Source organism: Miniopterus natalensis, chromosome 3 (genome assembly GCF_054644295.1).
Source record: "Miniopterus natalensis isolate mMinNat1 chromosome 3, mMinNat1.hap1, whole genome shotgun sequence".
Lineage (NCBI taxonomy): Eukaryota > Metazoa > Chordata > Mammalia > Chiroptera > Miniopteridae > Miniopterus > Miniopterus natalensis.
Window position 1 is genome coordinate 50,613,100 of NC_142083.1, and position 14,235 is coordinate 50,627,334.

General features: G+C 43.3%; 1 protein-coding gene across 7 annotated transcripts in view; it reads right to left on the reverse strand.

The window, feature by feature from the left end:
- The window catches only part of MCTP1 (multiple C2 and transmembrane domain containing 1), a 418,524-nt gene extending 412,472 nt beyond the window's left edge, over positions 1-6,052 (reverse strand). For 6 of the 7 annotated variants that reach the window (XM_087815455.1, XM_087815454.1, XM_087815453.1 and 3 more), the window contains exon 1: positions 5,321-6,052. In XM_087815455.1, coding sequence (XP_087671581.1) covers positions 5,321-6,052 — 732 coding nt within the window. The remainder of the gene's footprint in view (positions 1-5,320) is intronic. The other variant, XM_087815449.1, reaches the window with a different exon arrangement.
- Between the last annotated feature and the right edge of the window lie 8,183 nt (positions 6,053-14,235).

The following is a 14,235-nucleotide window of genomic DNA, read 5'->3' on the forward strand; positions in this document are numbered from 1 at the left end:
CCTGATTTATAAAAAGCAATGTACGTTAGAAGAAAGGTTGATGGTGACAAGAAAATCAAAATGGCACATAAAGTTAATCATACAGGAAAATAATAGATTATATTTTTAATGGTGCTGACAAATCAAAATTCACACATACAGTAAAGGTTATTTGGCAAGTAAAAAAAAAAATGACATGAGGAAGGGTGCCTCATACCTTTCAATAATTAACTTTATAGAAAGATAAACTTGTCATATATAGGTATACTTTATACTGTAATTTTATGAAAACAAGCAAGCTTACCTAAAGCAAGCTCATCTAAAGCAAGCTCTAGGACAATACCTATTTCATTCACATTAAATAAATTCCCCAAAAGTCAGTATTCAAACAATGATCCTCATTTATCAAGAAAAGGTTTTATGTAGGATGGTTGGCTTATTGGGGCAGGGAAATATGTAGTAATTTTTGGTAAGTTTTCCAGAAAAGAAAAAAAAAGTCAGAACAAAAAAGTCTCAGATTTCAAAAAATCAGTGTCTCCTTACCTAAAACAGGTGTGTACTGTGATACTGTAAATAGCTCCAAATTAACAACAACAAAATGCATGACCCAAATTTCTGAATCTGCAGCTCTTTTCAATGCTTACAATGTTATCCAGACACGTTGCATACTCTTCAGCAATGTAGAGATGGCAAACATTTTGATAATCATCATGAGCAAAGAAATTACACTACTTGTTTCTCGAGGTACCAAATATATTATTAACCTTTAATTTTGTGAACTCATCCCCTATTTCCAAATAGTGGGGCAAAAGAAACAAAGGGGAAGTGTTTGTCCTATTTTCTTGGTAAATCTATTAATCTTATTTTATTCCTCAAAGTATTTATTCACTTTTTCATGATAATGTGCACAGACTTGCCAAAAGTAGTATGTTTGTTGTTGTGTTTCTACACTCTGTGAGGTTGTGATATCACCAGTACTTCCTTGGTTAATTTTGAGCTCCTTTTGCCACCAGAGCAAGTAAAAAAATTTATACCTTAAATTAAATGAAAAGGACCAGCGAAGTTCCCTGTTAATTTTTTTTAACCACCCACTTATTTGTAACGGTGGCAGTGACAAAACTTTAATATTCTGTCCAGTAATAATGACAACACAGCCATTACTAATGTTTACTGAGCAATGCTTCAAGCCAATCTTATACAGTATCTATGTTATAACACTTCCACTTATGCAATATTCACAGCTCTACTCAAATCTATCAGATGCATAGGATAGTAATTAAAGGTTACAAGGAAATAATTCCACTCCAAAGAAAACCTCTCACTCACTCTTCTCACTCCCTTTCTCTGGAATGACCTGAAGACCCCAGTATTTTTCAAGAACACTATTACACATCAAACTTCACACCCTGCTCCAAAATATCCTAAGATCTCATTTCCTACCCCTACCCTTACACACTTTTTGCAAAAGCTACTAATGTTATTTTTAGGTGCTTTTTCTAATTAGTAGATTTTTAAAAATGGTTTTAGTAATTTCCATTAGAAATTAATTTTTCATCTGTGCCTTCCCAAGATTAAGTTATGTTCTTTGAAGTAATATTAAAAACACCTAAAAAATGGACAGCAAAAGTTAACCCAAATCACCTTTAAAAATAGCTTTTGAAAATATAGGCTTTCTTTAAAAGGTCATATAATTAATAAAGCAAGATGCATTTTACATATAGACTTAATGGAAGAAAATATTTTTCCAGTTTTTGTCAGGACATACAGATATGTTTCAAGAATTTCTTCCCAATGAATGAATATTCCTCTTATTATGTTTTGAAACATTTCTATCATATCTTGAATAACTTACCTACTTTTAAGAATAAACATTTTTACTCCTCTATGAAGACAATTTTAACAAAATGAATTTGAAGGAAAAACAATAAAAGTTTAACATTCATGAACACTACTACAAGCTTTTTTGTTAAAACACTAAAAAATGCAACATATTCATTCCTCACTCTTTATCTTAAAATACCGACTCCCTGATTCTAGCAGAATGTAATTTTAGTAACTCATCAAGACAGAATACATAAAATTGGCTTATTTTTGATATGCACACAAATTGAGAAGGCATCTTTCCCAACTGTGTTGCAGAAAATGAAATGCATCTGGTGTGACAATATGGCCCAACACGTGAACTAGAATCAGAGGAACAAAAGGGGTTTCTCTTTTTTTTCCTCAAAGCAGATTATTTTAAATAATGCACATTATTTAATTACAAGACATTATCAAGTGTGTTACAGTGAGTTTCAAAGGTATATTTGGCAAAAGAAAACATAATAGCAAGAGGGCTGGCAGAAGCATGGGGGGTAGTTTGTTCAGTGTTAATCACTGCTCAGCAGTGACTTCCAAATCTCTTTCCCCAACAACCCAATCTTATTTTTGGCTTTTGCTTAACATCTCTACCCAGTACCAGAGTATGTGCACATATGTTGTTGGGGCCTCCTGCTGGGCTGGGGGATGGAGAGGTGGGGAATGTTTGGAGAACACAGCTGATGCCAGGATCAAGCAGAGAACAAGAGAAAAACTGAGCAATTTGCCTTGTTTTTGCAACAAATTTTCTTTCTCCTTTGAGGGAAAGTTCTTTTTATCTAGGCAATCCGAAGATGGATTTAATGCTTTCATTGTCTTTTCTTTTATGTTTCCATCTGTTGTTGTGAACTGTGAATAAAACTGAAATCTACATGTGCTACACACTCTACCCCTATGCCCAAGTCTTTTTGCAGATGAGCTGCTGGGAGAGCCAGGGAAGAGCTCTGAGATATGTAGGAAGCTTGGAAGGGCCCTGCAGAGCTAAGCCTACTCCTGGACACCTTAGTGAGCCCTCTTCCAGATCCAAGTTCCACATTTCTTTCTCTTCCCCATTCAGAGAAGCGAGTGGGCTCCTTGAGTTGGGCAGAGAAGTACTTAGAGGACTCAGGAATCCTCTCTTCTGCATTGGCGAGAGAGTGCTGCCGAAACCTGGATTTACGACTCGTGACAGAGAAAAGTGTCCAGTTCTCAGGGAACAGGCTCCATTAGCAGAAGATGTTGGGAACCAACAATGGTGCCTTCCCTGGGACTGTGTCCCATAAGAGACAAACCTCTCTGGGCTTACTGTTCTTTCTATACCCCACCTTTCACCTATTCTTTGAAAGATATTTTAGCTTTTTTATTTCTACTATATCTTCACTGAAATACTAGTTCTTTATAATGAAAAGCTTCTTTAGAACTATATATACATGGTATGATTAATAATGTCATTTGTGAATTTGATATAATAGATATGCAACAATGAATCACAGAGAACAAATTAATATAGCTAATCCATCATAGAAGTGATTCTAGGAATGGAGGAAAAAACTTCAGGATGTATGTAAGCTTGCATGTATTAATCAATAGGACTGAACTCATCTCAGAAACATAAAGAGTTCTAAAAGTTGTCAAAGGTAACTGTAGTTATGGGAAAAGGTTCTGGAGAATGGCTTGACTACAAAAACCTCTGTCATTTATTAAGCATGGGACCCTAGAAAGATTATTTTAATGTCTTTGAGCATTGGTTTCCTAATCCATAAAAATGGCAACGAGAACTTCTATCATGTAGGCCTGCTGTGAGAATTAAATCATGTATGGCTATAAAGTGCCCAGCATATGATGAAGGCACACACAATAATGTTTAGTATCTTCTCCAAAATAGGTTTAGGTCTTTTGAATACGAAATTCATATTTACATGGCAGCATTTTTAAAATAAAATTTGATGATGTATGAAAACTTTTTGGAAACATAAACATCAATTCAGAATTTCCTGCTTTTGCTTTGAAAATATCTTGCTTCAGTGAACTGCAAAGTAACTTAGTAAGTTAACATTTGCGGTAATATAGCTACCACTCAAACTAATTCAGTTATTATTTGTTGTTTTAGTCTTGATTGCAAAAGTTCATAAAAACATATGTAAACAGTATCCCAGCTCTAAGATTCTTATAATTAGGATTATGTACACACTCAAAAAATACTTTTTAAATACAGAGTATTCGTTTACACTAAATTTAAAACATCCTTTTAAAATGAATTTTTACCTTACTTTTTGGAACCAGAAACAGGAATTTTATTAAATTATCTTTCAAGATGAAGGGCAAGGTAGGTTTATTTAGGCTTTTTGTCAATAATATCTCTACCTACTATCCTGAGAATAACTAAAACTGTTTTCTAGAACCTCAGGTGTTTCCTTAAACATAAGTAGCATCAGGCTGCTGCAATCAATTGTGTTTATTAAGCAATAAAACACTCATATTCTGCTTTATTTTCTGAAACCATACAAATAAACTATAAAATTTTTCAACTGAAAGCACGCCTATTCCCATATCTCACCCTTCAAAGCATGACCTTATGTTTTTTGTAGCTCAACTTTTAACCTAATTAAAGTTTTAATGCATATGACTTTAACCTAACAATAATTCAGAGTCAAAATAATGAGTTTCCATAAACAAAGTAGGTCCCTGGCAGAAGGGAACTTTCAAACTATTTGCTAACACTAACCCGACTGGATAAACACTGATAAAAGCAGAGCCTCCCTCTGCAAAACCGAGGGATGGAAGCGGCCGCTCAGTGGAACTAGGGACCCTGCGTGCACATTTTCACTTGATTCGTATCCGACCAAATTTGCGTGATCAAAGAGCCAACAGGACGTAGAAAGCAGCGTCCTGGGAGCCCACCCGCTTCGGATGACTATTAAATCTTAGGAGAGGCCAGAGGAGCAGATTTGACGCGCAGCCTGCTCCCTGGCGGGCCAGCGACCCATTGGCCGCAGGAGGTCTGACGGCAGGAGTGCGGGGAACCGGCGGGCTCCCGCCGCAGGGCTTCCCCGAGCCCGGACCTCACGGTCACGCCCGCCACCTCCCCGCACTTCTGTTCCTTCCCGCAGACCGCTCGTTTCAAACGCGGGCCCCTCCGCCCCACCATCACGCAAGGGGGCGATCCTTCTCAAGCTGCGGGGTTTGCCTCTCGACGACGGGAGACATAGCGGGGAGTCCTTCTAGGACACCTCCAGAAAGTGCCCTAAGTGATGTCTAACTTCCTTCCTCTCCTATCTGGCCACCGTGAGTACTTCCACTTTCGCGATGGCAACCCATTATTTCTGCCCCAAGTAAGGTCGGGGTTCAAGTCTTGTCTTGACTAAGCGGGTAGGTGCGGGATGTTTTCTTTCCAGTTTGATTTACTCGGTAGCGCGCACACACACACACACACACCCCTCCCCGTGCACCTCTTGGGGACCGGTCCCCGAAGCTGGAGGCGGGGCGCGGGGCGCGGGGCACTCACCTGGCTGCCGTCCGGGGGCTCGCCCTGCGCCGGGGTCCGGGACTCCGCGGGCCCCCGCGCGGGCTCTGCGGGCGGCGGGGGCGGAGGCCGAGGCGGCGGCCCCAGCAGCTGCTCCAGGCTGGCGTTGCCCGGCAGCGAGGAACTCTTCTGATGGCACAGGTGCGCTGCGGGGCCCCGGCCGCGTGCGCCCTCATCTCGGGCTCGGTCGCCCCTCGGGGGTGGCTGGGGCGAGGAGGACACGGAAGACGACGCGGACGACGAGGAGGGAGCCGAGTCCGGGGAGCGTCCGCCAGGAGGCGTCTCCGCACCCGCTGCCGCCGCCGCGCGCCCCTTCCCCGCCGGCAGCAGATGCTCCCGGAGCCTGCGGCGCAGCGCGGGCCCCTGCTCGCCTCCGCCGGGGCCGCCGGGCTCTAGAGGCTCCGGCGACGAGCAGCACAGGTTGGGCTGGGAGGAGGAGAAGACTCGGTCCAGCACTTGCTTGCGTTTCTTGAAGCCCATCCACCTACCGCCCGAGCCGCCCGCCGCGGCCAGCGGGTCCCGCCTGCCCCCTGGGGGTGGCGGGGAGGGCGACGGGGTGGCCGCCGCGCCTGGCTCCTGGCCCGCTGCCCGCCCGCCGCCGCCGCTGCCCTTGCTCTTGGCCACCCCCAGCTGCAAGTTCTTCCAGAGCCGGGCCTGGAAGGAGGGCGCCCCCGCGGGCGCGGGCGAGCCGGCCGCGGCAGCCCGGGGCTGCATCCTGCGCCCGCGGCTCCTCCTCTTCCCGCCGCCGCCGCCGGCTCCACCGCCCTCGCAGGCTGCGCCTCCTCCGGGAGCCCCGCGGCGGCGGCGGCGGCGGGGGGCGCAGCAGCAGAAGCAGGCAGTGCCCCGCGGCCTCCGGCCGGCACCGCGGACGGACGCGGCGGCTGCGGGTCTCCGGCTGGGGGACTCCCGTGCTGCCTCTTCCTCCCGCACCGGCGGGGGTGGCCCGGCTGTCACTGAATCCCGGCAACCCAGCCTGCAAAGTTTCTAGCCCTGACCGCCAAGGCTCCAGGCCGCTGAGTCCCCCGGGCGCGCCCTGCCTCCCTGTCCTTTCTGGTCCCAGGTTCAGAAGCTTCGCGCACCCGGGCGTGTGCCAGGGACCGCGCCCGGCGCCCCGCGGGCAGCACCTGTCAGCGGCTGCGGAGGCCGCCTCCAAACTGGACGCGTGCGCGACTCACACCACCGGGAACGTCTGGCTGAGGACACCCGGGACCAGCAGCCCCGAGGGAGAGCCCTCGGACCATCCTCCAGCTCCTAGGTGGGAGGGCGCGCGGGCGGGAGCCGGGCGGAGCTGGGGGGCCGCAGCCGGCTGGCTTCCTAGGACCCGGCCACAGCTCCCCCCGCGGCTGGCTCGGGGCCGCCCTGGGGCGCCAGCCGGCGACCGTCCGGGTCTGACGGAGGGAGCTGGAGCGGAGACGCGCGCCCTCGGGGTGCGGCGGGCAGCCGAGCGGCCGCGCGGAGGGACGGGCTCCGGGGCTGAGCGCCGCTGCCCCCGCCCCGCTGCGCTCTGGGTCCGCGAGGAGAGTGGATTTCTTCTGTCCTGACTCCCTCTCTCTCCACCCCTCCCCGCTCTTTATTTGAGCGCGCCCTGTTTCTCCTAGGATCAGGGTCTAGAGTTTCTGGAGCCTGAACATAAGGCCAGCCCTAAAGTTGCGGGGAGCCTTGATCTTTTCGCTCAATGGCATTTTCCTTTGGTTACTTCATTTGTTTCTTTGGCACGGCAAATAGAAAAGGCTTTTTAGCTCATTCAGACTTTGCTTCTTCCCAAATCTACTGATCCGAGGGTCTTCTAATTCTACTAAGGGGGCCTCTTGAAAGGCAGGTGACACAGTGCTCCTTCCCTCTCCACTGCCCTCCGCACCCCAAAATGTGGAAAGCACGGAAGAGTTCCCTAAGCTTTTCCCCACCGCACTCATTCCCATCTCATTTAGCTACCAGTATGCCCTCGAGATGTTACCAACCCCTATAACCTTTTAATTTTTCTATTTTTTTAACCTTTATAACAAATACTTAAATATTTATCGAGCACCTACTATGTACTAGGCACTTTGATACGCTCTGGGGATGCAGCTGTAAACAAGGGAAAGAGAGCCCTACCCTCAAGGAGCTCCTCTGCCACTGAGAGTAAGTCAGACAATAAACACAATTTCTGAGAGAGAAAAGACCCATGGAGACAATAAAACAGACTACCATCACAGGGTCTATGGAGGTAGGGCCGCCAGGTGTATGGCAGAACACCCAATTAAATTTTAATTTCAAATAAGCAATGAATCCTTTTTTAGTATATGTATGTCCCAAACATTACATGAGACTTACAAAATGCTCTTTGTGGGCTATCTGAAATTCAAATTTAACTTAGTGTTTTGTAGTTTTATTTGCCATCACCTTCCCAACCTGGCAACCCAATAGGATGGGTTTGGGGGGGTTTGATTTTTGTTTGTTTGTTTTTACATTATGTGTACAGGGAGAGTCTCCCTAGGACTTAGCTCAGTGCCTGAGACTTTTTCACTTTCAGAGAGTGCTCTTCTCTCTAACATAGGAAAAATATATTTTTTTAAATATATCTTTATTGATTTCAGAGAGAGGAAAGGAGAGGGAGAGAGAGAGATAGAAACATCAACAATGAGAGAGTCATTGATCGAGCCCACAACCCGGACATGTGCCCTGACCGGGAATCGAACCCCAATCGCCTGGATCCCAGGTCGATGCTCAACCGGCGAGCCACACCCTGCCGGGCGGAAAAATATTTTGTTACTAGTTTTTCTAGGACATGATAAAGTATGAAGAAAAGTAAAGAAATATAGGATTACTGTAGAGAATTGAGAAGAAATGACCAGTACATCTTCCAGAACTCTTTATAAATATGTCAAGTTTGTCATATTTATATGATAAGGAGCTATCATATAGGAGAGAGGAGCTATCATAAGGAGATAACTCTACACACAATTCACACACACAATTCAACCTTATGCTCATCTAGTCTCATAATGATGCACTTAATTGACTTTTGTACCTTAACATTTTCATTTTTCTCTTTACCTAATTTTGTCTTGAATATACTATATCTGAGATTTTTAGGTTCTGAAATCTATGATCCCAAACCACATTTATCCATCAACATGAATTCATTTACACAACTTGAAAGAGCATATATAACTTTTTCTAAACATCTGAAGTGGCTTATAAAACATGAGGCTGTCCTACAAATTGTGCAGTATATAAAGTTGTACTACATATAGTCTTGGCCAGTAAATGTCTTACTGTATTTAAGAGAAGATACGTATAAAAACTCTACAACACAAGGGGGAAGCGAGTGGTATGAATTGAGCACTGTGGGGAATACAGCGGAGTGAAGACTCACTTCTGGCTTGACTAATAAAAGGTTTCTTATTGGAGGTATCACCTGAGGTAAGATCTATTGCAGGAGACAGAGTACGCTAAGAAGACAGATGGCCACCTGCAAAGGAAAGCAAAATTCATGGCACAGAGCAAGACTTCAATAAACATGATCTATTCTTTTTATTACAATTCACTATCCATCTTAAATATTGACAGAACACCTATTGATTGAGTTAATATGAAATTAATATATGCATCACATATTGAAATACAGGGGGTTGGGAAGGTGATGGATAACGTGATGTCTGAGCAGAAACCCATATTAAATGATCTTGCAAGGTTACTCCTTGTGCAATTAGCAGATCCCAGGTCTACAGGATCCCAAAGCCACACAGCTTCCTAATTTTAAATTACCTAATTTTAAAATGCATAAATAAATAGAATAAAAATGCATAAATAAAAAGGGAGTGAGGGAGGGAACAAAGTAGTGAATCTGAAGGAAATTTTTTCCAAGAAGAGGGAACATTAAATACAAACAGGCTGAAGCAGGAACTTGCTCAGCTTGAGGAATGCCAAGGAAGACAAAGTATATGGAACAGAGAAACGGGATGGGAGGAGAAGATATTGTAGACATGGCTAAGGGAGAGGTCACTGTAGGACTCTAGGCAACAGTGAGGACTTTAACTTGGGTGGATGGAAAGCCACTGGAGGGCTTTGAGCAGAGTTCCTTTATTATCTAACTTGCATTTTTAAAGATTCACTCTGACCTCAATGTTGACAAAGTGGAGGAAGGGAATGGCTGGGAACATAGTTTAGATAGGAGCTGTTACTACCTGTGAGGGACAATGATGGCTTTGATTGAGGTGGCAGGCAAGAAGTGGTGAAGCTGGTTAACTTCTAGATATATATAGTTAGGACATGGGATGCTCAAGCATAATACTAAATGGTTTGCATCATTTAACATATGTAATCCTGCCAGCAACTTCACTTTATAGATAAAGGAACCAAGTGTGAAGCATATTAAATGATCTTGCAAGGTTACTCCTTGTGCAATTAGCAGATCCCAGGTCTATAGGATCCCAAAGCCACACAGCTTCCTAATTTTAAATTACCTAATTTTAAAATGCATAAATAAATAGAATAAAATAAAATAATTGAAAGAGACCTCAAAGAGCACTGATCCATGTCCTTGCCTTGGGTGAGCAACAAGACAGTCTTGGACAGAACCACACCGTCCACTTGATGAGATCAAGGACATGAATGCAAGAACAAAAACAACATTTCTGGGACTATTTGAGTTAAAGTGCCAACTAAATGGCACTTAAAGAGCACTCTTGTCAGTGGAGCCCTGGCTGCCATCCCAATCCCTTCAGGCCCTCATTGCCTCTCCAATTATGAAATAGGGATAAAAACATCAATTGGCCTGACCCACCCCACAAGGACCCAATTAAAAGTCCAGATGTAGGCAGCATTTTCAATTAGTTAAACTTGTCCTCAAAACAAGAAAAAAAGCCTTCCTTTAAGGTTACTTCCCAACTTTCTTGTATCCTGGGGGTTAGTACTCAGGCACATGGCCACGCCTAGTCATAAAAGTCTTTATTCTAGGCAGTCATGTGCCCAGCTAAAAATCTGGGTTTTGCTACAGAGGAAGAAGGGGAGGGTGGATACAGGGAACAACAGACTCTGACACAAACCAGGAGTCATGTGATGGATTTCCTCACTCAAAGGAAAACCACAAAAGAAAGGATCTCTTTTCAATCTATATGTTTTAGTGTTTGGTGAAATGCACAGAACTGCTGCAGCCTTCTTGTTCTAAGCCTGACAGTGAAGCCAACGCCAAGGTTGACAGAACAGAGAGATGGAAACAACCCCAGTTCTTTATTTTATTTTACTATTTTTTTATATGACTATTGATTTCAGAGAGAGGAAAGGAGAGGGGGGGAGAGAGACAGACAGACAGACAGACAGAAACATCAGTGATGAGAGAGTCATTGATCCCTACTAGGGATCGAGCTCACAACGAGGGCACGTGCCCTGACTGGGAATTGAACCGTGACCTCCTGGATCATAGCTTAATGCTTAACCACTGAGCCACACCTGCCGGGCACAACCCCAGTTCTTGATGATGTCATTGCTCTACAGAAAAAGTTAACCGAAAGGCCTTCCTTAACTCTGATCCTATTAATTTAGGTTTTTAGCCATTTTTAGCTGAGTTTTATATTAGTCTTTCATTGCTGTCAAAACAAATCACCACACATTTAACTGCTTAAAACAACACCCATTTATTATCTCACAGTGTCTGTCAGTCAGAAGTCTGGGTGCAGTGTGGCTTAGCCGGTTCCTGTGTTTCAGGTCTCACAAGACAAAAATGAAAGTGCTGGCAGGGCTGTGCTTTCTGGAGGCTCTGGAGAAGAATCTGCTTCTAAGCTCGTTCAGATTGTTGGCCAAGTTAATTTATGTACTCTTGTGGGACTGAGATCTCTGTTTCCTTGCTGGTTGTCCAGGACTGGGGGGAGGAAGTCCCACTTAGCTTCCATAGGCTGCCTGCATTCCTTGGCTCATAGCCCTCTTCTCATCCTCAAAGCCAACAAAGGCAGATTGAGTCCTTCTCACACTCACATCTCTCAGAACTCCTTTTCTGCCTCATATCTCTTATTGACTCTTCTGCCTTCTTCTAATTTTAAGGGCTCATGTGATCACAGTGGGCCCACCTGGATAATCCAGCATAATATCCCTATTTTAAGGTCAATTGATTAGAAAACATAACTACATGTACAAAGTCCCTTTACATCTGTAACTATACTAGTATTGGACTAAATAACTAGGAGACAGGAGTCTTGGGGGCAGGACGGCATCTTTAGGATTCTGCTTACCACAAGTTGCCTAGAGCCCAAAGCATCCTGATTGACACGCCCTTATTCTAGACCAGAAGAAAGGACACATCTCCCCAGACTGCCTCATTCACAGTGGTAAACCCAGAGGAACTGGCTCAGTGTTGCAAAGTAACAGAATTAAGACAGACCAATATTCATTAATGATAAGAACATTGAGAGACTGTCTAATCAGGGCAGACCTTTCCTCTTTGCTGTGTTATTTTGAATCTGGCCCTTTTGTTAATTAGAATCATGCTGCTCCCCCATTTTCTCCTAACAGAATGCTTTCTGGGTTGCAGTCAGTTTTGGGGTTTTTTCAAATCCAATCCCTTAATTCACACATTTTTCTACGAGTGAGATAAAATGGTTATTTAAGAAATATACATTATTGATTTCAAATCAGTGCCTGCAAAGTTAGCTGCTTTTCTGGCAAGCCCTGTTTTAAAAATGCCTGCCTAGAAAATGCATGAGCAAGAACTAGTTAGAAGTAGCTCTTGTAGGGTTTTATTCTGAGATGACCTTCTCTCTAAATCCCATGGGGAAAACAGGAGATGGAAGGAAAAATGGAGTAGTTAAATGTGCACAAAAGCATCCTTGGGAGAGTAAAATCAAGTGCACTTTTATGAAGAAAATTATCCTCAATGAAACTACGTTGGCTAAAATTGGTTTCTCAGACCTTGATTTGTAGCCTATAAGTCTATCCCCAGGTTTATTCTTAATCCTGAATTCTGCCATCATCCATATATAAATCTCTAAATTCTGTCCATGAAATTATATAGATAGTACCGGTATCTAGACAATGTTTATCAGTCAGGGTTATAGCAGGAAATAGATGGCACATTCATATAAGAAAACCTGACTAAATAATTATAAATTAATTAAATTATTGTCAAAGATGTGGCAAGGTTTAGAGCAGTGGTTCTCAGAATGTGGGCCAGAGACCCGATATCCTTTCAGACCAAAGCTATTTTCCAGAAGTTTTAAGAAGCATGTCCCTTTTTCACTGTCTCTCATAGCACACAGTGGAGTTTTTCAGAGGTTCCATAACATATAACATTTACAAAGACATCATGAACAAAGTAAAAGGCCAAAAAAAGGAGGGGGGGAGAATATTTGTGAAATATATAACAGGAAGAGATTAAAATGCAGAAATTATAAAAAACACCTCAAATTGATAAGAATAAGATAAACAACCCAATATAAAAATAGGCAAAGGACATAAATAAGAAATTTACAAAAGAGAAATATCCATAGCAATAAGGAAAAATGCAAATTTAAGCCTCATTAAGATACAGTTTTTATTTTATTTTTATTTATTTATGTAAATATATTTTTATTGATTTCAGAGAGAGGAAGGGAGAGGGAGATAGAAGCATCAATGATGAATCATTGATCAGCTGCCCCCTGCATGCCCCCTGCTGGGGATCGATCCCGAACCCAGGGCATGTGCCCTGACCTGGAATCGAACTGTGATCTCCTGTATCATAGGTAGATGCTCAACCACTGAGCCATGCCGGCCGGGCAAGATAGGGTTTTTAAAATGCTGAAAATGCTTACTATTTGATCCAGGAAGTGTTGGTTCACAACCTCCAGAGTTACTCTAGTGAAATTCAAAATTGGCCCCTTTGCCCGGCCGGGCGTGGCTCAGCAGTTGAGCGTCGACCTGGGATCCAGGCGATCGGGGTTCGATTCCCGGTCAGGGCACATGCCCGGGTTGTGGGCTCGATCAATGACTCTCTCATCATTGATGTTTCTGTCTCTCTCTCCCCCTCTCCTTTCCTCTCTCTGAAATCAATAAAGATATATTTAAAAAAAAAAAAAATTGGCCCCTTCACACAGGTTTAATAAGCAAGGGAACTGAGGCATGAGGCTTCTCTTGGGACAGCTACAAGACAAGTAGGTCTCTACACCTGCCCACCAGAACCTTGTACATCTACATAAAGGCCTTAACTTGTTTCAATTACATATGGAGTTCAGCTGGTCTCAAACCTTACACTCTCAAGGCAACCTCCTGAGAGGGCTGCTAGTATGGGAATAGTAGGCAGAACTACATTCCAAGGGCAGGGAGGGGTCTAGTGCTCAGGTCAACCAAAGGTCACATCCTCTTGATTATCTCCTTCAATAGTAAGTTTTTCTAAGAATTTGTCCCACAGATATACTGTCACAGATGTTCACAGATGTGTATTTATTACAACATATTTATAATAGTAAAATACGGAAGCTAAATATTCATCAGTAGGGACCTAGTCAAACAGCAAAGTAGCAAAACAAGGGAATACCACATAGTCATTAAAATAAAATCTGCAAGATATGAAAAATAACTAACATATATTTAACTTTAAAAGAAAATAACAGGGCATGAGAATGCGTTTTTGCCTTTAAAAGTATGTAGGTAGATATACATACACCCCATGTGTGTACTTAGGGCATCTGGAAGAAAACACACCTAACTCTTAGTAGTAGTTAGTTCTGGTCTAGGGCACAGAGGCTTTCTCTCATCACATAATTCTAAACTACCAGATCTTTGCAACATTTTGGCTTTATAATAAAAATCTTTTACAAACTGTTTAAAATTTTAAGACAATATGGAAATGCCTTAAATTTTTTTTTATGTTTTAATTTATCTTTATTGTTGAAAGTATTACAAATGTCCCCTTTTTCATCCCATTCATCCCCTCCATCCTGCAC